Source organism: Microplitis mediator, chromosome 9 (genome assembly GCF_029852145.1).
Source record: "Microplitis mediator isolate UGA2020A chromosome 9, iyMicMedi2.1, whole genome shotgun sequence".
Taxonomy (NCBI): Eukaryota; Metazoa; Arthropoda; class Insecta; order Hymenoptera; family Braconidae; genus Microplitis; species Microplitis mediator.
Genome location: NC_079977.1, coordinates 11049526 through 11074586, shown reverse-complemented (window position 1 = coordinate 11074586; position 25061 = coordinate 11049526). Strand labels below are relative to the sequence as shown.

Genomic DNA, 25061 nt, shown 5'->3' with positions numbered 1-25061 from the left:
TTTTACTCTATCTAAATAATTTTTTGTTTATTTACACATTTAGTATTGAAAATTATTTCATCCAGAAATTACTAACTTATTTTCTAATTATTATTGAAAACTCCTCACTCTAGATTTCTTTTAACATTCTCGTTGAATCTTCTTTCGGTTACAAATTGTCTCGGTTGAAATTAACTATTTCATATTCTTTCGGCTAAAATTATTCAGTTAAAATTGTTCATTTGAATATTCTTTCAGTTTAAATTCATCAATTCAAAAATTATTTATTTAGATTTATTTTCTTAATGACTATTTTGTTATTAAAATCTCATTTGATGTTCTTATAGATATCGAAATGTTTCTACAAAATTGCACTTAAAAAGGAGGAAAGGTTTAATAAGATTACTCCATTATCTATATTATTAAGAGAATAAAAAAAAATTTTGTTCCCGCCGTATCTATACGATAGAATTAGTTAATGTTATTGAAATTCGTATCATTAAATAGGTCTTCACTTGAATTTGTGCCTTTTCATAGTTTAAACTCGTTCTAATTGCCAAGTATTGAGACAAATAGATTGATCCATATCATTCGAATTACATTTAAATTACTCGTAAAAAAAAAGGTCGTATTTATTTTCTTTAAATAAATCAATTCGTAAATTATTCTGTTACTAAATATGACTGAATGTGATTATATAGCTATATTATGTATATCGCGTTACTTATTCGAAAATGACAGATTTTTATACTCCTTGTATGGTTTTAGGAATCCTCTTAAAGCCAAAAAAAAGAGCCATCCGGCCTTACCCGAAATGGAAAGGTAGATTTCTCATTTAGATACAAGAATTTGGTGAACTTCATAAAAAATAAAGTACTGAATTAAAAATACGTTACGTTAGTGTAAACAATTTTATATTATTTCTAATAACTTCGAAATGATATGGCATAACCTAAAATTATTTAATAAATAATAAAAAACGATGATTATTATATCGAATGAGTTACTTATTTAAAGCTACAACATGAATTTTAAGGAATTGAGGTATGCCATATCATTTCGAAGTTATTTGAGGGGTAAGCTGCAAAAATAAGCTTTTTCTATTTTTTGTGAAATTTTCGAAATCATCAAATTGTTAGACAAGATCTTTAAAAAAACAAGTAATATAGTGAACATTAAAGCTAATCGTGCAAATTTTAAGATACTTTTTACAGAATTAAGTTATCATTTTCGGTTTAAAAGTCATTTACAGATAAAGCCAGAAAATTCATTTCCATGACGATTAAAAAAAAATTTCAAACACCCACAAAATTATTTAATAAATAATAAAAAACTAGATAGATAGATAGATAGATAGATATTTTTATTTATGCCAAGGCGATAATGGCCGAATGGCAAACACAAAATTACATTTTTTTTTTTTTTTTTTTTCTTAATAATATACAGTACAAGATTTAATGATATACATTATTGATATAAACTATTTATTTTAATATGAATCGATTCAATTTCAATTCATTATTTTAATAATTTAGGTTTTGATTTAACTGAGATAATGATTTCAAAAGACGTCTTAGTTTATTTACAAAATTTCTTAACTAACAAATAAATGCCCTACCTCGTAATTTACGGTAAATATTTTCCGCTAACTTCATACGATTTCTAATAAATTTAAATGAAGAACTGATATGAATATTTTATAGTGACTATTACTTAATATTAGCGTACGATAATTTAGATATCTAGTTTAAATAAGTAATCAAACAATCTATTTTTGAATGCTTCAAGACTAGTCGCATTTATTATTTCAGTTGGTAATTCTTCCCATAGACGAATTGTAGTAACAACAAAAGATGTTTCATAATAAGTTGTACAAAAATTTGGCATTTTAAAGTTAATGTTGTTTTTCTTTACTGCTAATCTTTCTGATCGTCTTACATCTATATCTTCAATGAACAATTCTCGTAAATAACTGGGTTTACCAACAAGTAATAATTTATAAAAATAACAACCTAAAAAATAAATACGACGACTCTTGATGCTAAGCCAACCTAGTCCGCGTCTATATGGTGTTATGTGTTCATCTCGTTTTAAGTTATAAATAAATCGAATTGAAGTATTTAAAGAACGTTGTAGTTTTTTGTCATTTTCAAAAGTTGAGTTTGATAACACTATAGAACAATAATCGATAAGAGGTAAGATGGTAGCTGACACTAACAATTTCTTAATATCAGTCGTGTAAATATTTTTCCTTATTTTAAGACTATATAATGCTGAATTTATTTTACTGATCGTTTTTGAAATATGAAGATTCCAAGATAGTGTGTTTGTAATATGAAGTCCCAGACACTTGGCCGAATCTGTGAAGGGAATCACTATACCATTTACAACGATAGGGGGCAAAATTTCATGTTGAATCTTTTTTAGTTTGGCACTCGAGCCCAAGAGCATAGCCTTTGTCTTCGTTACGTTGATTTCTAATCCATTATTACTGGCCCAATCAGCAACCGCTTGAGCGTTGATAGTTATCAATCTGATTGCACCGTACAACTGATAATAATAAAGGTGCATATAAATATACATATCATCAGCGAATAATCCATATTTTGAGTATATAAGCCGCTTCGCAACTGAGTTCATGACTAGCAGAAACAGAATGGGTCCTAAGACTGAGCCTTGAGGTACACCAGACGTAGTTTCTAAGAATTCAGTTGGTAAACCATCGTTATTCAAAACTGCTTGACTTCTATTTGTTAAGTAAGAGAAAAACCAGCTTATTGTTTTGACAGAGAATCAAAGTTCAATCAAAGTGCTCTATAGAACTTTTGGGTTTACATAATCAAATGCTTTTGTTAAATCAAAGACTATGATTATTATATCAAATAAGATATTTCTTTAAAGCTACAACACGAATATTTCAAGGGATTGAGGTATGTCATATCATTTCGAAGTTATTAGAAGGGTAAGCTGCAAAAATAAGCTTTTATTATTTTTTGTGAAATTTTCGATATCATCAAATTGTTAGAAAAAATGTTTTGAAAAATTAAGTATTACAGTGAAAATTAAAGCTAATCCTTTAAATTTTGAGATACTTTTTACAGATTTGAGTTATCATTTTCGGTTCAAAAGTTATTTTAGGATAAAGCCAGAAAATTCATTTTTATGAAAATCAGAAAAAATTTGAAACACCCACAACTTCCAAACTAATTGACCGATTGGGCTCATCTTCTAACTTGATCAAGGTAATCGTCCAATATATAAGTGAATAAAATTTCATTAAGATCCGTTAGGAATTGCGGGCGCTATCGTGATGACAAGGCGCGTTATATCGTATATATATATATATATATATATATATATATATATATATATATATATATATATATATATATATATATATTGTAACATGAGGAAATTCGACCTCGACCCGTGGTTCAATATTATTTGAATAAAATAAATAATTATCCGGTGAGCGAATTCTAGTGACATCTAGAATCAAAAATTTCGACTTCGACCGAGCAATCGACCCAATGTCTTGATTGAAACGAGAGATCCGGGACAGACGCCGAACTGAACGGCCACGTTATATTTTTATTTGAACAATTCAACCCGACCAAACGACCAATTTCGATCTCGACGTACGAACAATTTGAATTACGACTGAAGATCAATCCGAGTTTGATCAACGAACAATTAATCGCGACCAATAATTTCGACCGACAAATAACCGATTAAGTGAACAAGTGAACAAGCCGAAGCCTCGGCCCGAAACTGAACAAAGTGTACAACCGATTTGTTAATGAACGAGTGAAGTGCAATAATAATTAATTAATAAAATAATTAATTTCGCGTAATAACTTGTGATAGTGAAATTGAACGCGTACCGAAATTAAATATTATTTTATATTTTATTTTATTTCATCGAGCCATTCTGAGAATTCCGGATTATCCGTGTCTCATTCGTACCGCAGTCGAGTCTTACGTTTGCAATACTCTGACGTCATTCGTCAAGTATTTTGTGTGAAAAATAAAATGATTTTATTTTAATTTCGTCAACCGACTGTGTTTTCTCCGAGCAATGAACTAATCGTGTTTTTCGATCAACTACGAAGTTTTTCTGATAATTTTGTTTATATCGAGTCAAGCCGACAACGGCATTTATATTTTGTTGTAACCGATTATTTTTGTGATACCGATCAATTTATTATTTTGTGTTCAATATACGACTAATTATTTTGTGTTAATTCTGATTAATTATTTATCGTAATCTTAAGTGCCTGACCTTTCCCCGATCCACCACCCTGAGTCGACATTTTTGATAATTGTTTATTTGGTGATTGTTACATCACCTGGCGCCCAACTTAATTAATTTTGAACAAGGTTGCCAAAAATCGTAAGTGTATTCGGATTTCACTCGGGTAGATCTCCGGTGGTGAAAAACCCGTTACAATATATATATATATATATACATGCATACATACACATATAAACTTTTGAGTGGATGGTATTTTTTGACTCTACTAGGTAAAATAAGATATATGGTGGTAAAATTCTTTAATAATTCGATCATGAGCCCCATTGCAATAGGCCGATTTCTAAAGAAATCTACCTAAAAAAGGATTAATTGACACAAAAATCTTTACTCGCCTAAAGAAAATTTTTACTTACCCCAAGATATTTTTTGCATTGCAAATTGAAAACAAAAATTTATGTAGAACTAGAATAAATTACTTGGTGCGAGGAATCGTTTTTTGACCAAATAAATCTATTCTCGCCCCAGGACGATTCTTGTATTTAATTTATAATGCGTTAAATTTCGTAGTGCAAAATAAATTTTTTTGCGGCAAGAAATCTTTTTTTTCTGCGGATTTCATAAAATATATGAATATTATAATGTGATATGTTATGTCCGCCGCTTAACTTTCAATTATTTATCCGGGATTTCTCTTTTTAATAGCGATAGTAATTTTAGACAAGCGGGTCGGAGCGTGCGGACAACAATAAATAACACGAGGAAGAAATTATCTTACTATAACTTATTATTTATAGTGGATCTTTTCGAATATTAAGAACCCAAACGTCTCCAATGAGACTGGTACTCGTGTATAAACCAAAAATATTCCATAAATGCTAAAAGAATAGTTCTTTCACCTACCTTTCGATATGAATTCTTCTAGTGCGGCAGCTATTATCTCTGCAGAACTAAACAGCTCACTCGGCCTTTCTGTACGGTTGGTAGAATGAGCGCGGCTGGGTTAGTAGGATGATATCTTATGTACTAGTTTCGAATGAAAATCAAACGGCTTGAGTAATGAACTTGATCTTTCGTTAAGTACACTTATCCAAAAAATTAAAGGAACAAGAAAATTTTATAAATTTTTTAGTGATTTTTGGAAGGCTGTATTTTCGTGAAAAATGATCGTATCGAAAAAATTAAAGAAGCAAATTAAAGCTTGAAATCTCTACTTCAAAGATCTTCCAGCAAAATATTTTTTTGAGCCACGGGTTTTGCGGAATCATAAGAAAAAGGTCGAAACAAAATTTTTCTAAATTTTTTGGTTTTGTTTTTTAGGTCTATGGGGCCGGGAAAAATTTTTTCAAAAAAACGAATTTATGACTCGTTTGGGAAATTTATTCAGCTACAATTTGCTTTTTTTCGTTTCTCTGTACGACAATTTGCTGCTGAGATATCAGCCTTCAAATGAAAAAGGATCCTTTTGTCTTTGATAATTGATATCTCAGCAAGTAATGGTCACACAGTAATTTAAAGGGCAGTTTAATAAACTTGAATAAATTCCCTACAAGCTCCATTTTCGATTTTTTAAAAAAAAAATTTTTTTTTATCCTTGATATCCATTTGAAAAATTCACAAAAAACAGCCATTTTCTGGTTTTTTAGTCAACTCATCGCTACTCTGCAAATATTGATAAAAAAATAATGTTGCCAGGTAATTTTACAGCTTAATGTACCCCAAAAAACCTTGGAAATGTTCAGATGGATCCATTGAACCGTTTGTCCAGACCGATTGCTCAAAGTTTTACAAAACAATTAAATGAACAAGTTTTGTTCCGTAATCTGTGTAATCATTACCAAAATGAAAAAATTAATTTTTTTTGGATTTTCTTTCATTTTTGAGTTAGTTATTTAGTACATGTAAGGTAAAGAGGAAAAAAAAAATTTTTTTTCAGAAAAACGAAAAAAAAAAAAACCCCCCGTATAAAACGTAAAAAAAAAATGTAAAAAAATTCTTGTTTGGTCTCGTTTTTTGGAAAAGTTTTTTTTTCCTCTTTACCTTACATGTACTAAATAACTAACGCAAAAATGAAAGAAAATCCAAAAAAAATTAATTTTTTCATTTTGGTAATGATTACACAAATTAAGGAACAAAACTTGTTCCTTTAATTGTTTTGTAAAACTTTGAGCAATCGGTCTGGACAAACGGTTCAATGGATCAATCTGAAAATTTCCAGGGTTTTTGGGGGTACATTAAGCTGTAAAATTACCTGGAAACATTATTTTTTTTATCAATATTTGCAGAGTAGCGATAAGTTGACTAAAAAACCAGAAAATGGCTATTTTTTGTGGATTTTTCAAATGGATATCAAGGATGAAAAAAATTTTTTTTTTGAAAAAATCGAAAATGGAGCTTGTAGGGAATTTATTCAAGTTTATTAAACTGCCCTTTAAATTACTGTGTGACCATTACTTGCTGAGATATCAATTATCAAAGACAAAAGGATCCTTTTTCATTTGAAGGCTGATATCTCAGCAGCAAATTGTCGTACAGAGAAACGAAAAAAAGCAAATTGTAGCTGAATAAATTTCCTAAACGAGTCATAAATTCGTTTTTTTGAAAAAATTTTTCCCGGCAACGTAGACCTAAAAAACAAAACCAAAAAATTTAGAAAAATTTTGTCTCGACCTTTTTCTTATGATTCCGCAAAACCCGTGGCTCAAAAAAATATTTTGCTGGAAGATCTTTGAAGTAGAGATTTTAAGCTTCAATTTGCTTTTTTAATTTTTTCGATACGATCATTTTTCATGAAAATACAGCCTTCCAAAAATCACTAAAAAATTTATAAAATTTTCTTGTTCCTTTAATTTTTTGGATAAGTGTATTTTAAATTACAACGTTTTAACTGAACATCACTCGCTCACTATGATCTTTCACCATTCTTATATAATTTGTATTTTCATATTATTTATTTTCAACAGATATTTTTGTAAGATTTTTAATTCATAATGCGTCCTTTTCACACTCAAAGGGGGTTCTTATGCGCAAAAACTCAGCACGAGATGGGATCACAAATTCACGTGACTTGTGTTACCGTTCACTCGGACTGGATAGATCCTTGAGGATCTTTTAATTGCAATTATGAACTATACTCTACACGATAGTCGATTATCAGCCAAGTATCTAACTCGATTGGCAATTTAATATATTAATAACAACCATAAATGAATAAATTAATATCCTCCACGAATTTAATCAGCCGGATACCTAGATCGGGTCACGGTTTAATTGATGTAAATTCTGTAAATGAATAAATTAATATCCTACACGAAATTAATCAGCCGGATACCTAGATCGATTTACAGTTTAATTGAAGTGAAATTTGGAAAAATCGTAACTGATAAAATAATATCCTACATGAAATTAATCAGCCGGATACCTATATCAGCGGCGATTACTTATTGCCACGTCGGAAGATTTCTGCAATAAGATTACGGGCTATCGACGCCGTTCAGGTGGACCAAGAAGTTATTAAGAACGGACTGGCCCTGAGCTATGGGTGCTAAAGCTTTTTATAAACTTTTGCTTGGCAATTGATAGGGAATTTTTTATTATCGTCATTGGTGGACGGTGACGACAGTTCATTATGTATTATTTATTCGTTGAACTTATTGCGGTCATCCTCCCGCTATTCTCTGCCGCTTAAAAGATGACAAAGTTGACGCTGCGTTTTCGCGTGCTTTGCAAAGAGGAGCTCAGAAATAATTATTAAATTAAAAAAAAATTATTTGGACATAACAGATATATTGCACAATATATAAGGGGCATTCTACGCCAAATCGGACGGTTTGAAAAATTAAAATTTTTGATTTCCTCAATTTATTATTATTTCTTTGTACCCGTCAAAAATCTCTTTTTCGGAGATGTTGAGATTTTTTAATAACCGGATCAAAAGATATCGAATTTAGAAAAAAAACCGCTCTTTTATAGTTTTTTGCTGATAACTTGTTAGGGAATGGTTCAAATCAAAATACTCATTAAATAAAAAACCATCGTTTTTGCATGTACTTTTCAAGAAACAATACAAAATAAACAATAAAACGACAAAACAATACAATTATTTCAAGTGTTGTAATACGTGTTTTTTTATTTTTAAAATTTAAATTGCATTTTATTAAGTGAGTGTGTTACGTCCAGCTAAATGCTGAACGTTATATTGTTATTATTATTTTTACTTGTATCACATCGCATGCATCGCACTGCTCAAGTGTGTTTTACAAGACTCCCCTTTTTTCGACTGTCCCTTTTATGTTTTTTTTTTCGCGGCTGTGGCCCGACTTGTGCTTATGACTGTACTGCATCATTACGGTGATGCCCTGCTACCTCCCTGGTGCAATGGAGGTGCAGTGGCTAGGAAAACCACAGAGAAAACCTAGCCAGTACAGTTTCGGTTTGGGTGAAGCTCCAGTGGTCGATAAAATTCCCACTTTACCGATCACTGGATCTTCATCCCGCGCCTAACGATCAGAGACCTTCGTTCGAGCCCAACGCGTAGCTAAGCGGTCACCCAGCCAAATAGTAACCATGCTCGATGCTACTTAACTTCGGTGATCGCCCGAGCCACACGCGTGCCGAACGGCTGCCTCAGCCGCTTTGCTGAACGTTATATTTTATTGATACATTTTTTTTTTATAATTAAATTTTTCCGGCGACCAGATTTTTTTTTTCTTTTTTTAAATAACTTAGAGCGATGGGATATAATGTAGTGTAAAGAAATGCCTTTAAAAGATTAGGCTTGTTTGTTTTGATATTCGTTGAGATGTAATAGCAAACACCTAAATGTATTTTTAATGACTACGCGAGTAATTGTAAAGGCCCAAAGGCCATCTGGAAACACTTTTCCATAGAAAACAACCGAAAATATTTATCAACAAAGTGTACGTGGAATAAGTAAGCGGTAAATGAATTTTGGTCATAAATAAATGAACAATCTGTACCCAATCTTAATCCCTTTCTTTCATTTTAAGTGCGCTTTTGTCGAGACTCTTGGCTTCATAAAGCAAATAGACGAAAATAGATTTTAATGACGAAATAGTCATGAAGAAAATAAAAAACTTCAATAAATAATTTCGAAATGCAATACTTTCTAAAATGAATAAAAAACATTCAAATAAACAATTTTTCAATCTTAATTTTAAGAATAGTTAAATAACAAATTTCAACAAATAACAAACTTCAGCTATTCAATTAACGATGGTTTTGTATTTCGAAATTATGCCCAGACCTTTTTTGTAGAGCGTTCAATTTCCTACAAAAATATGTATTAGTCTATTTGATCTATTGATTTGTTAACGAGATTGAAAATACTTAAAGCTGAAAAAAAAATCTGGGCGTCGGTTGACCCTGCGGGCCAGCCCCAAAACTTCCCGCTGTTCTCGAGCTCAAGGAGCTTGAAAACATATCTTTAAAACTAAGGAACAAGTTATATGACATTATCTGATAATCGAAAGAGACTATGAAGAGAAAGAGTTGATACGATTTCAGACACATTTTAGCACATTATATTTTGATTTATCCGGAAAAAATAACATTTTATGTTATTTTTTCAACTTTTCAGCGCCTATATCTTTTGAACTAATCAACGGATTTTGACGTTTGAGGTGACAATCGGCGCGTTTTCTTGAACTCTACAGTCGATTAAATTTTGAAATTGATCGGATGAGTCACTTCAAAGATAATCGAAAAAAACCGTTTTTTATCATTTCTTTCTCCAACGATATCTCTAGAACAAATTAACCGATTGAGATGGTTGAGGTGGCATTCGACATGGCTTATAAAGTTCTAGGGCTGATTGAATTTTGAAGTCAATCGTTCAAGTCGTTTCTGAGAAATCTCTTAAAAACCTGAAAAAAAAATTTTTTTTTTTGTAATTCGCCAATATTTCCGACACACACACACACACACACACACACACACACACACACACACACACACACACACACACACACACACACACACACACGCACACACACATACGCATACACTCGGACATCATTCTGACAATAGTCAGAATAGCTTTCTAGGACCTCAAAACTTCGACATCTGATGAAAACTCGACTTTCTGAAATCGGGGTGAAAACAATAACTTCCCAATTTTTCGAAAATCGTCGATTTTCTTAGCGGGAAGTTAAAAATTTTTCTCACGTTATTTGAATGGGAAAACCGAATTTTTCAATGAGCTAGGCCTGTAATCGACAGAATTTTTTTTCATGCTCGAAAATTTTTTTTTTGTGTTTAACTATGGTTTTTTTCACATGCACTTGAAAAAAAAATCTGGCTCCGAAATGAAGCACCCTAATATAGATATATAATATACATTAGGGTGGTTCAAAAAAAAAATTTAATTTTTTTTTGCTCTTACCCCCTGAAACGTTGTCGAGAATAAAATCCTCCCGACAAATGGGCTCTCTAGCTCAACTCTAAACGTCGCTATTTTAATTTTAATATCTCATCTAATTAACATCTAAAAATTTACTTTTTCACTAAAAGTGTAATTACTCGTAAGCTGCTCAATATTTTTCAAATTTATCCAAAGATCTTTAAAGCTAATTCCTCGAGCTTTCCAAAACCCTATGATGAGTCAAAATTTTCGCCAATTGATGCTAGCAAAAAAAAATAGAAATTAACAATTTCATTTTGAAATACAAAATCGATACTATTCAGATAGCTTCAATTGGCGTTTCAAATATGATAATTTCGACTAATCACAGGGTTTTGGAAAGCTTGAGAAATCAGCTTTGAAGATCTTTGGATAAATTTGAAAAATATTGAGCAGCTTACGAGTAATTACACTTTTAGTGAAAAAGTAAATTTTTAGATGTTATTTAGATGGGAAATAAAAATTAAAATAGCGATCTCTTAGAATTGAGCTAGAAAGCCTATTTTTTGTGAGGAATTTTTTCTCGACAACCACTAACGTTTCAGGGGGTAAGAGCGAAAAAAAAAAATTATATTCATTAGTTATCATATTAATTTTTTTTTGAACCACCCTAAAATACATAGTCAATTTCAAAGCCTTCTAGATAATGCTCGATACATTTTAACCCTCGGAAAAAAATAAACGACTATCTGGAGTCATTCTCCTTCCACGTTCTCATCATTTGAACCCCAGGCGATTGTCTTAACTGCTAGAAATATTCCAGCTGGAAAATTTGAAAACTTCAAAAAAAAATTCTGAGTACACTTTACTCCGTCAAAAAAAATTGAAGCTTGTCTAGAGTCACCCTCACCTATGATTTTCATCATTCTAAGCATTTTCAACTGTCGGAACCACTGGAGATTCCAGTTGAAAAATTGAAAAAGCTCCAAAAAAAACTCTCAGTACACTTTGTCTCAATGAAAAAAATTTAAGCTTGTCTGGAGTCACCTTCAAATTTTCCAGCTGGAATCTCCAGTGGTTCCGACAGTCGAAGACGCTGGAAAAGATAGCGATAAAGGGCAAGGGTGATTCTGGACAAGCTCAGATTTTTTTTAGCAGAGTAAAGTATATTCAGAATTTTTTTGGAAGCTTTTTGAATTTTCCACCTGGAATCTCCAGTGGTTCCGACAGTTGAAAACGCTTAGAACGATGAAAATCATAGGTGAGGGTGACTCTAGACAAGCTTCAATTTTTTTTGACGGAGTAAAGTGTACTCAGAATTTTTTTTTGAAGTTTTCAAATTTTCCAGCTGGAATATTTCTAGCAGTTAAGACAATCGCAAGGGGTTCAAATGATAAGAAAGTGAAAGGAGAATGACTCCAAGTAGTCGTTAATTCATTTCCGAGGGTTAAAATGTATAGAGCATTCTCTCGGATGCTTTGAAATTGACTATGTATATTATACATCTATATATATTAGCGTTCAGCTGACTGGTCGCAATTCCAGTTAAATCTAGACTCTTTGTTTTGGAGCAAGAAAAGAGTTTTTTTGAGAAAAGAAAATTTTGTTCTATCAACCGATAAATTTTTCTTCTTGTGTATTGATTGCTTTATCCCTGATCAAAAAATTAGAAAAACGGTTGACCCTAAAAGCTATTTCTGCAACTTTCCGCTAATTTCATACTTATAAGTATGCTTAATTAAGCACTCAAAACTACATTTATTACGTTTTTGAGCTCTTCGAGCCCAAAAATATAATTTTCGTGTCATTTCGAGCTCTCCGAGCTCAAAGAGATAGCTGTTCTACGCTTTTGAGCTTTTCATGCTAGTATCTTTCAGGGGCATTTTTATTTTTCACAAAATCTGAATCATGAATTTCTATACGTTCAACACCGTAAGCGACTCAGGAAACAATAATAGAATTCTGAAAGATAGTAGAAATTGTTTTTATTTTTTAGGCATTTTTAGAAAAGCTCTTGGATTAAAAAATTTAATTTTTCAGAATATGTTAAATTAAATTCTAAGCCTGGGTTTAGAGAAATTCAAGCGAGCCGTTACACAAATGTTTACGTCAATCAGGCGAACTAATAACGTTCCTTCAAAGCCTTTACAAAATCCAGTACGTTTAAAAAAGTCATCAAGTACAACATCTCATTGCCACTCGCAGATCATGACACCAAAATCATCTTATGTTTCTGAATCGTCATTGCATGTTACCAGTCAGTCTCCGCATTATTTTTCTACGTACTATCAATTACAAGATCATTCTCCCAATTATCGACAGTCTGATCATAACTCCAAGAAATCTTCTCATAACCGTCGTTCCTTTGATCGTCATCATCGGTCACGTGAACAATCAAGAAGCCGTTCAGTATATTCTGGATGTAGTGGTGAAAATCTGTCCTCCGGCCAGAAAGCGCCGACTTTTAGGCCACTGCGCTGAATGAAGTTGCCGTTTTCTGGCTCTGTCGAACAGAAAATTAGTATACTGATCTTGGCCAGTAAATAAACAAGCCTCAGATCACATGTAATTATCGGCCGAAGCGAAGCTTCGCTTCAGCCTACAATTAGATGTGATCTGAGACGTATCTTTCTTTGCTGACCTGGGTACGTAATATACTATTTAAGATTACTTAAAGCAAGCTTACTATAATGTTACTGTTGTAATTTTGTTTATTTTTAATTCGAAATAAAGGTATTGTGAGAGTTTCAAAATAAGACTCTAATTCCAGATCCGTTTGAATTTTTATTCAAGTGGAAGTGCTTTTGATTTTTATAAATTATTTTTACTTTTTTTTTAACCATAACCCTGCATTAAGTAGCTAATATAAAATTACTAAGCATAAAAAAATAAACCTACAGCAGTCTTGCCAAAGGTTAATTTAAAATTTTTTTGCAGCTTAAGTAAATTGGTTCTTTGATAGGTATTTTTGTAATGTTTAGCAAACATTTTTTTATTGTAGAGTATCCGAGTATAATGAATTGTCAAGAACAACGCGGATTAATTACAAAACCTCAAAATGGAGTGAATTATGTGCGATAATTTTTTCACAGCCATTGTCAAAAAAAAGTTATGTTGCAAATGAGTGCGACGAACAGCCGTCTCTAGCTAAATTATCAAAATTAATCAAGCGAAAATTTATCTTTCTACACCAGACTTTTGAAAAATCCCACAAATCTTTCGCTCACGAATCTTTCAAAGATCTACAATAGATCTTTCGCTCACGGATATTCCAAAGATCTTCCAGATGTCTTTAATGGACTATACTGTTTTTTGAAAAATTTGTCGCCCTAGGTAGACTTCTGGTAGATCTCTTGCAGATCTAATAGCGAAAGATCTGTGGTAGATCTTTCATGAGTCTATTTGTAGATTGTTCTTTTTTTACCCGGGTTGGACTAAATATATTCAAGAGACAAGAAATCCGGGACAAAATATCCTGTCGATAAATCTTATTCAGAAAAGTATATTTTCAGTGGAAAAATAATTCATGGTTTTCGATGATCGGGTACTGTACCATTCCAAGCATATGTGTTGACCATTGTCGGGGATGTTTTATCTATCGAGTATTTAGTCCGGGGTATTTTGTCTATCAAATAAAATGCATTCGGATATTTTGTCGCGGATTTAATGTCTTCGGATTACGAGTGACGGAACCGTATGTAATAGAACCGACTTTTGATCCTTATGAAATTTCCCACACTTATTCTATGGGTAAATATCACGATTAAGTTCAAAGATGGGCTCAATCGCTTGATTAGTTTAGAAGTTACGGCTGTTTAACATTTCTACGATTTTTCGAAAAAATCAGTTTTTATCCACTCTTTAGTTCATAAAACTTCAAAACTAAATAATACTCATAGACAATAGCCGTAAAAAGTATCTGAAAGCTTGGCTAAAAAGTTTTAATTGATGACCTTAAACTTTATGTTTTGACTATCTTTCCCAATAATTTGATAGTCTCGAAAGTTCGAATAGAATAAAAAAATTTAGAAAAAATTGTTTTCATTCCAGATAACTTATGTATTTCCCATTATAATCTAATTCCGTCAGTTATATTTTGTTGTGAACACAATAATCTGTGAATTTTACGTCTATTTTATATTTTCAATGTATGCTGGAGAGTGAAGTCACTGGTGCTAGGCAGCAGCAGTGAGAATAGTTTGGTGCTCGCCATGAGATCACGCCAAACCGCTTGTAGTTTCCTCGGTAAGAAATTGATTTCAGAACTGTTAAATTCCAAACTTGAGACTATTCTGGCCCGGGTAGTCCTCCGTTATTAGACAGATTGATAACTATTTTTTTCATGGTAATATAGTACATCCTATATTACACAATGACGATAATATTTATTATCAATATTTCCATGAATAATTCATCTCTGAATTTGAACTTGAACTGAATAAAAAAATATTTTTATGAAAAGTATATGAAGCCTCTGCTGTATGATAAAAATTGTAGAAGTCACATAATACTTTCTAAAATAATCTATTTATATAGTTATATAAAGACATTTATTATTAATATTTTTTATTAATTTACTAAATAATTTATTAAAAAAAATTATACATAATTTTTTTTACCTTGGACTGGATAAATTCCGTATAAACACGTTATTGAATTAATAGAATTATCGTGTGAACTTCGTAGAAATGCCATAAGAATTCTGTAGAAATGACGTATTATTGAAGGATCAAACGAGCCCACCGAAGGCGGGCGAAGTTCGATCTTAATTATATGAAGAGCCTTGATGGAAGAGATTACAATAGTAATCGACTGTATATCACCATGTAGTTACCCTTCGTCCACGCTAGATGCCACGACGTTTAGAGTCCCAAAAGAAAAAACTTGGTCGATTCCTCTTCCTTGGCGTATATACCTCATATTTTTTAGAGTAAGTAAGATAGTTTTCATTAAAAATAGAAAATTGTTTGTCCATTACGGGATTTAGGGAACGGGAATAAATTTTCCGACAATTTTTCTCCGGGAGGGATTGTAATCTCTTCGAACGAGGCTCTTCATACAATCAAGATCGAATTTCGCCCGCCTTCGGCGGGCTCGTTTGATCCTTCAATTATATTTCGAGCCTCGTTCTCGAGATTACAATAGTAATCGACTGTATATCACTATGTAGTTATTTAGAGACAACAATTTTTATTTTTATATTTTTATTTATTTAACCTTTTTGGAATGTAACATATGATTAATACAACAGTACACAAAATGATTATTTGATGTAAAAGTATTCTGCTAAACTCGGACCTTTAATTACTATCTTTGTAATATGGATTTTGCAAATATTTGATTGTCGATAGATTATTTAGTGAAAACCATTTTTCTACGTATTTTAACACTATTGCAACATCCCAGGTGTGCGAGTATTTAGTTTCTGTTGGTCTCATCTTAAAAACACCTTTAAAAAAGCGACTTATCATTGGGCTCTCTCCAACTTTATCGCTTGAAAGTAGAGATATCGCTGATCTATATGTGTTCGAGGTTCCATACGAGGCCCCCTCATTAAATTTTTGCGTTAAAAACTGTAACAACATTTTTTGATCTGGGTTAAAGAAATCAGAACCTATTAGCTTGCAATATTATGACCATTGTTTTAATATTGAAGCATATTGCTTCATGGTAGCCGTTGACAAAGAAGCCATCACGATGTCTGCAGCTTCTATAGGAACACCTCTTCTTACATATGTTTCGCGGACACTCTGCCTGCAATCAAACTCATCTGATTCGCCCTGCGATGTTGTTTTGTCCTACATGCGGATAATAATAAATTAGTATCTGGCTTAAATTTTATTTCATTACTGACTAGTAAGGATTTAAAAAGTGGGTACCATGGCTGGTTAGACCAGTCTGGTACCACTATTATTCCCGCTGCTTTATCAGTCTTAATTTTAACTAGAGCTCTGAGGATCAAAGAGAAAGGTGGGAATGCATAGAAGTTTAACTCAGTCCATTTGACCGTAAGAGCGTCAATTTCTTCAGCTTGACCACAAGGAAACCAAGAGAAAAACCTTTTACACTTTGTGTTTCTATTAGATGCGAATAAGTCTATATCTACGCTGCCTAATTGATTTATAATTTTCTGAAACGCGAAATCTGCCAATTCCCACTCTGTATCTTCATTTTTTAATCTGGACAATGTATCAGCTTCTACATTGTCTTTAGATGCTATGTATGAAGCAAATAGAAAAATCCCTCTTTTTTCCGCCCATTGCCAAATCGATCGAGCTAACAAATTATATTTCTAAAATTTTGTGCCTTCCATTTTATTTATATAAGCAATGGCAGTCGTGTTGTCAATTCTTAATAAGATCTGACAATGACTCATGCCATTTGCCAACGATTCTAGTGCAATTCTAACTGTAAAAAGTTCTTTATAATTTATGTGCCAGTGTTTTTGATGGTAATTCCAAAAACCTTGAATTTTATTAATTTTGTCTGTTGCCCTCCAACATGAATTAGACGCATCTGTAAAAATTGTTAATTTGAAATCTCCTGTTTTTATAAGACTCTTCCCTTCTCTCACCCTGTCCTTCCACCACTGAAGGTCAAGTAGGATCACAGTTGACAGTTTCATTATGCTATTATAGTTATTATTATTTTGAGCTAGTGCTAAAAGTTTTTCTCTTTCCAAGATCTTTGTGTATAACTAGCTGTAATCTAGTGCTGGGCATGCTGCAACTAGTTTACCAGATAATCTTAAAAATTATAACATCGAACATCTTTTCTTATTACAAAATTCTGTTATTAAATCTCCTAACCTTTTTCTCTTTTCCTCTGTTAATTCTACAGTACATTGTTTAGAATCAACAATAAAGCCCAAGAATTTGCATCTGTTACTCTGTAAAAGGTTACATTTCTTTTTATTTATTAAGAACCCTAATGACTAATAATTTTACAGACTCCTGAACATTTGTTTGACACTTGTCAAAATCCTGTTCTATACTCATAATATTATCTAGGTATATTACCGATGAAAACCCTCTAGCTCTTAAAGTTTTCATAACTGGTTTTAAATTTTTTGTAAACACTAAAGGGCTGTTGCATAACCAAAAAACTAAACATTTAAATTGAAATAATTTTCCTAAGAAATAAAATCGTAGAAATTTTCTACTAGAGTCATGAATCGGTACTAAGTAATAAGCGTCTTCAACATCTATTGTAGCCATGAAAGAACCTGGGAACACTAGTCTTGTTACTGTTCTTAGATCCTCCATTTTAAAATGATCCGGATCTATAAACTTATTGAATTTCTTAAGATTTAAAATGAAACGATAAGAGCCGTCAGGTTTCGGTACCAGAAAAAAAAAGATATAAATTGATCTGGATCAGGACTACACGATTCAATCGCTCCTTCTTTCAATAATGTTTCGACAGCCTCTTTATATCTGTCTACTTCTAACTCTGGAATAGATACCTGAGGGATATTATCTTGAATTACTTTTTTCGACATCTTTATTTTCTATCCCTTTGTGCAATTTAAAACAAAGTCATTTTTTGTAATTTTCTGCCAAAAGGCAAAAAATTTTTTAGTCTACCTCCTATAGCACTTACATCGATATTTATTTGCCCCTGTTTCTGAACTTGTTCATCCTTGAAGTTTGAGCTCTGGGGTTGACGAACTGTTGCTTCGACTTGAAGAATAGACGAAGTCTGGTTTGACTCACTGGACTGGAGAAGCCTGCCGGGTTGGAGAAAGGTCTCTTCACCGACAGGCTTTTCCCGTTTAAATTTTGCCTTGTATTATGACCTGATGTCTTTGATTGCTGCTGGTATCTCATGTTCTGACTTAATTTGACCAGAGCCCTAGCCTCTTTAAGCTTGTCCGAAATTTTTTTTCGAACAGGAACTCATCCATCTTGGTGGTAGCCAGGACCTCTTCACTCTGTTTAGTTAACCCTGGTAGGATAAAGGCTTTCCTGGATTCTGAGAGCCTAAAGTGCAAATCAATCAGCATTTTGACTGCATCACTGAATCTTTATCAATACTCTCATCTTCTTCTGGTAACATTGATAAAGCTGATCCTACCGGAGACAATGCTGAGCTGACCGATTTTTGATTTTCGGTTATGTAATTGTCACGTTTAATAGCTGATTCTCCCAGATCAGAGATAACATCGAGATTAAGTTTAGGTGCCTCCAAGCCCTCTTGTCTTGCGCATTTGGTTAAAAGTTCTTTCATTTCTTGCTTTGGTACACCATTAGCTACCCAGTATTTCCACCTTGTTGATAATGACGAGTATAATTGTATATTAATGGCCTTTGAGGCTAATAGGTCATCACCCAACACTTTGAGCACTTCGTCACTTAAAGATTTACTACTGCTTGATTGAACTTCTTCTATCGGTTGTTTCTTTGGGTCTTGATCATCGTTTTGATTATCAATCTGATCCTCGTTCTCCTTATTCTCGTCATTATTATTACCTTAGAAACCCAGAAAAAAGTACCAAATTAGTAAAGTCTTGTCTAATATGCTTTGCCTATCGTCCAAATTCATTAGCAAATAACTCTGAGCTGTCTTGTCTCTTGTACCAGCTCCTCAGGCATAAGGTCTAACATGTCCTGCCTCTCGTGCAGGTTCGTTAGCCAGCGTCGCCACCTCGTTGTGCCAGCAGCACAAACACTATTGGACTATGATATACTAACATAATCTTGCCTCTCGTGCAAGCCTTTATTTTATTATTTAATTAATTTATTATTATTATTATTATTATTTTTTTTTACCTTGAGAAGATGGGATTCAATCAATCTGTTGTCCATCATTTTTTGATGTATCAGATTCGGTATCCGATGCTTCTGCGTCCGATGGCTGATCCTTCGGCCGTACGACGTCAAGCTGCTCTTGCATCAACTTGATCTGCTTTTGTAATTCTGTGACGATTGTATCATTATTCTTCCTTTTCGGCAAGTTTATTATATAATTAAACCACTAACTAACAACACAAACTTTTCAAACTAACACTTTTTATTTTAATTTTAAGAAAAATAACAAAAAGGTTGATGTACGTCTCAAGTACTCTCTCTAATACGTCGTTTCTCTAGCGCACAACGAAAAGATATGAGGTATATACGCCAAGGAAGGGGAATAGACCAAGTTTTTTCTTTTGGGACTCTAAACGTTGTGGCATCTAGCGTGGACGAAGGGTAACTACATGGTAAAATACAGTCGATTACTATTGTAATCTCGAGAACGAGGCTCGAAATATAATTACGGTAACAATGTCGACTTATTACAGTAGAAATGCGATATTATTGCAGTACAAATGCCATATCATTACGGTAGCAATTTCGTATTAATATTATAGAAATGAAATACTAATATTATAGAAATATTAATACAGTAGAAGTAACGTATTATTATGGCAAAAATAACGTATTAATACGGTAGAAATGCCGTATAAGCTCCGTATAAATGCAGTAGAAGCTCTGTAGGAACACCGTCATCAAATTTCAGAAATATACCGTATGAATATGGTCAAACTACTTGCTATCGACTCCTTGGTTAAAAATACTGATTGAAAAGAATTGAGAAGCGGCCACTCCATGCAAACTGTATATCTATATATACAAACAAAATAATTGAAATGATTAAAAAGAATTCGGATTTCATCATTTTTAATTCTTTTCAATCAGTATTTTTAACCAGGGCTAAGTTTGTGACCTTTTAAGACAGTATTTAACCCGTATCATTAAAACCGCGAGGGGAGAAATATTCAAAACCATCAGTTTAGGGGCAGAAATTTAAGCTTATTAAAAAAGCATCAAAATTAGTGTTACAGAAATTGTATTTTTTCTTTGAAAATATTGAATAGCTTTCGAGAAATTAATCTTTCGATGGAAAAATAAATTTTTACAGGTTAATTAGAAGTGGAATTAAAATTAAAATAGTGTATAACGTTCACTACTATTCGTCACAACCCACAGCGGAGTGTGGTGTGTACAAAATAGCCGTTATGGCCCACCGATGGTAAAAACTGAAAATAAAAATATAAACAAAAAACAAAAATATCCCTTGGAGATGCCCACGATCCCCACTGGACACACAGCTCTTCTCAGGCTGGGTTAGATAACCGAATCGGGCGCCAGTTCGTGTACCCCACGAACAAAATATAATCAACAATAAATAAAGAAATGAAAATGAAAAATGTAATAATAAAATCAGAGAGCAGTTTCAGGTGTTGGAAAAGGATAGCAAGAAAGAGATAGTATGCAATAAATAAATAATAAAATTAAATAAATCCCGGGTTGGTAGCCATTTAACAACCCGATATATTTTAAATTATAAAAATGTTTCAGCGGGTATATAAAAACAACAAACAACAATGTAAATAATAACAGTTCACTTCAACATAAATTCTTGACCAATAGTCAAGTAACGCAAACAATAAAAAATGTTCGACTTGCTATCACTCGCACGTGATAGCAAATAAATATAAATAATTAATAATAGTAATTATTATGCGCACAATATAATTTTATCACACATATTAATTATAGAATATGCAGAAAATAATAATACTTTAAGCACTTGTAACTATTTAGCGCCAATAATAATCGCTGATAATACTTGTAAATAGTTACAGCAAATAATCACCAGTGTTTATAAATAATAAACAAATAACTGTAAATAATCAACGCAAAATAAAAATAACTGCTCACAAATAATAATTACACCAATGTAATATTTATCGCAAATAATTTCTGATCACGGATAATAATATTAAATATATAACGCAAAAATAATAACACAAACACTGATGATATTTAAATAATTGTAGAATATTTTCCAATAATATTCAAGATATGATTAATTATTAATTATTAGTTATTAATTATTTTCCTTTAAATCGTGTAAACGGTCACCAATAATTATTCAATAATATAATAATAATAAATGTAAATATCATTAATTATTTACCGTCAAATCATATAACGGTCACCAATAATTATTTAATACTATAACAATACTAACTGTCAATATTTAAATTATTTACCGTCAAATCATATAATGGCCACCAATAATTATTTATAATATAATAATAAATTATCAACTTCTAAGTTTTGGATAAAAATTTATCGCCAGGACAAACAAGTACGCAAATATCTATATCTATATTGAACTTTACTGCAAGTATTGCGCTCTCTCTCACTCATACGTAAGATATATACGAATGGCCACTAACGCAGGACAAATTACATGCCAATGAATAAAGCACAAAGGTACTTACAGTCTTCGTCGTAATAGATAATGCTGACAGGTTCCATTGGTGTTAATTATTACTGTCAACAATGATTATTGCAAAAAACACTCAAACAATTTTACTTGCCAAATGGCCAATACTTTTCAATTATATAAATATGCCCAAATGGCGTCTCAATAAAATTTATTCCCAGCAACAGCAACACACCTTACTCTTACAAGTGATTATCCACGTCTGACCACGGCAGCACGTGTTTCTCACGCCGGCACTCCGGCCGACGCCATCTTATGATTTTTCTCACTCAGAACAATGGAGAACTATACCTGTCGCATGTTAATTTTCTCATCAACACCAACATGATGCATGACTTGTTTTAGTGTAATTTGCCCCATTCCCGACATTAAATGACCATTCGTACATTTCAGAGCCAATTATTAACATCATTTACCGATAAATCTCGCATTGGTTTCGTTATAAAAACTAGTAAATTTATTTATAATAAATAAATTTACTGATGCCAACTGTTGCGTTGACGCGCATGCGTCAACCAACCAAAATAATAATAATTATAATCATATAATCAAATAAATAAATGCGCAATTATTTATCCCAGCGGCCATAAAATCCATTTATCAGTTTATAAAATTCAGTAAATTTTACTGATTTAGCCACAATTTTTACCTAGGAAATTAAACAAATAATAAAGTCACAGTAAATAAAATAAAATAATACATAGAATAATAATAATAATAGTAATGATAATAATAATAATATTCGAGACGTGTTGAGCAGCGTGTGCTGCCATCTGTTGCTCCTCTCCGACCTAATGCGAAGATGCCGCGATATTTAAATATCGTGACAAGTGCCCTCTTAAAGTTACGCTAGAGAGCCTGTCTTTGATTTTAGAAAAAACTAAGTAAAAAGTTACGGGTAATTTTAACTTTTCCGATTTTCAGTGAAAAATCATTTTCCGCCGCTTGGACTGATTATAGTTTATTTCTCTAAAAAGGATTTTGATTCTAACTTTTTTCATTGTTAACCAAATGATTTTTCTAGAGTTAAAAGAATTTGAAAATTACATAACAATCTAGCATTATTATAATCTTGAAGTTATGAAACTAGTATTAATAATAAATTAAAAAAATTAATTTTATATTTCAGGGTGATGGAGGAAGCCCTCTTGTTTGCCCACTGCAAAATGACCCGGAACGTTATGCTCAAGCTGGAATAGTTGCGTGGGGTATAGGGTGTGGAGAAAATGGGATCCCTGGAGTATATAGTAACGTGGCAAATGCTCGACAGTGGATAGACGAACAGTTGTTTGGAAATAATCTTAATTAAACTCATTCATTATATGTATATAAATATATGTGTGCATGTCAAGCGTACGTGTGTACGTAAGCATGTAAATATTCTGTAACTTTCGAATGGATTAACCGATTTGGCTTCTTGAGGTGGCGTTTGAAGTGATTCATTGATTTCAACAATTCTTGAAATTAAGCATAAACAGTACGGTACGGTTGGAGATATTTCACAAATAAATTGTTTTCAAAAATGTTTTTTCCCGATAACTTTTATCTAACGAGCTCTAAAACATAATAGGCCGCGTCGAATGCTACCCCAACCATCAAAATCGGTTAATTGATTCAAGAAAACCAGTTGTCGAAAGAATTGCAAAAAAGTGTTTTTCTCTAATAAAATTCAAATTGTTAAGCTAATTGATGAAATTTTTTCCACGAACTTCAGTGGTTAAGAAACTACATTGAATGTCACCTTCAACCCCAAAATAAGTTCATCATTTCAAAAGATATTGGTGATTAAAAATAACGAAAGTAAAAATTTACTTGAATCTTTATAGTTTTTTTTTATTTCTTAAAAATAGCTTAAACGATCGATTTCAAAATCTAATCAGCTCTGGGTCATAACAGAGCACGTTGATTGCTTCCTTAATCATCTCGATCGGATAACCTATTCGAAAGATATCGTTGGCGGAAGAAATATTAAAACGAGGTTTTCCGCAAATATCTTTAGAACGCATTAACCCATCATTCTCCAAACTTTATCAGCTCTAGAACTCAATAAAACAAGCCAACTACCAAATTAAACATCAAAATCAGAGGGTTAGTTTGAAAGATTTGGACGACGAAAAGTGAAGAAAAATGTTATTTTTTTCGTATAAATAATGTAGTGAACCAAACTATGTTCAAAATCATACCAACTTTTTTGTCTTTCTAGCAAATGGAAAGAAATGACAAAAAATAAAAAATTTCCAAAAAATGTCAAAAAAAAGTATCAATTTTTTTTTCTTCGATTTTTTTTGACATTTTTTGGAAATTTTTTATTTTTTTTGTCATTTCTTTCCATTTGCTGAGTCACCAATGCAAACATTTGAGAAAAGTCTAAAAAAAGTAATTTTTTCATTTTGATTATGATTACACAATTAAAGGAATAAAACTTGCTCCTTTAATTATTTAGCAAAACTTCGATCGATGATTCCCAAAAAACGGTTCGATAGATCAATTTTTAAAATTTACAGGGGTTTCGGGGGTACATTAAGCTAAAAAAGTCCCTGGCAACATTATTTTTTTTATCGATATTTGCAGAGTAGCGGTTGATTTACTAAAAAACTAAAAAAAGTCATTTTTTTTGTACTCACTTCTAATGGATGTTAATGATAAAAAAAATTTTTTTTTCAAAAAATGATGACAGTGTCGTGTAGGAAATTCATTTAAGTTTTTACCACCGCCCTTCAACTTTCTGTGCGATCATTGGTACCTGAAATATCGATGATCAAAGCCGAAAGGATCATTTTCTGTTTGAAGGCTGATATCTCTGCGATAAATTGTCCTACGAGGTTAAAAAAAAAAAACAAATTGAAGCTGAATAAATTTGCTAAACGAGCTATGCATTCGTTTATTTGAAAGAATTTTTCCGCGGTCCGTGGGTTTTTCGGAAATAAAAAAAATTTAGAAATTTTTTGTCTCGCGGTATTTCTCAGGTTTGCGCAAAAACCGGAGCTTTTAAAAAATTTTGAAAAAATGCACCAAAACGAGAGATTTTAAGCTGTAAAATTCTTTTTTTAAAATCTCGATACGATTATTTTTCACCAAGTTACAGCCTTCCAAAAATCATTAAAAAATTTTTTAAAATTTTTCTGCTCCTTTAATTTTTTGCATTAGTGTATTAACATTCTGATCCGGGTCTAAATCCACTTAAATCCT

The 25061-nt window shown here is 32.1% G+C and overlaps 1 protein-coding gene across 3 annotated transcripts in view; it reads left to right on the top strand.

Annotated features, from left to right (window-relative positions):
• LOC130674949 (phenoloxidase-activating factor 2-like) overlaps positions 1–23558 on the top strand; it is a 318231-nt gene extending 294673 nt beyond the window's left edge. For all 3 annotated transcript variants that reach the window (XM_057480397.1, XM_057480395.1, XM_057480396.1), the window contains one exon: positions 23002–23558. In XM_057480397.1, the coding sequence (XP_057336380.1) occupies positions 23002–23181 (180 nt within the window). In that variant the 3' untranslated portion in view covers positions 23182–23558. The remainder of the gene's footprint in view (positions 1–23001) is intronic.
• The last annotated feature ends 1503 nt before the right edge of the window (positions 23559–25061 follow it).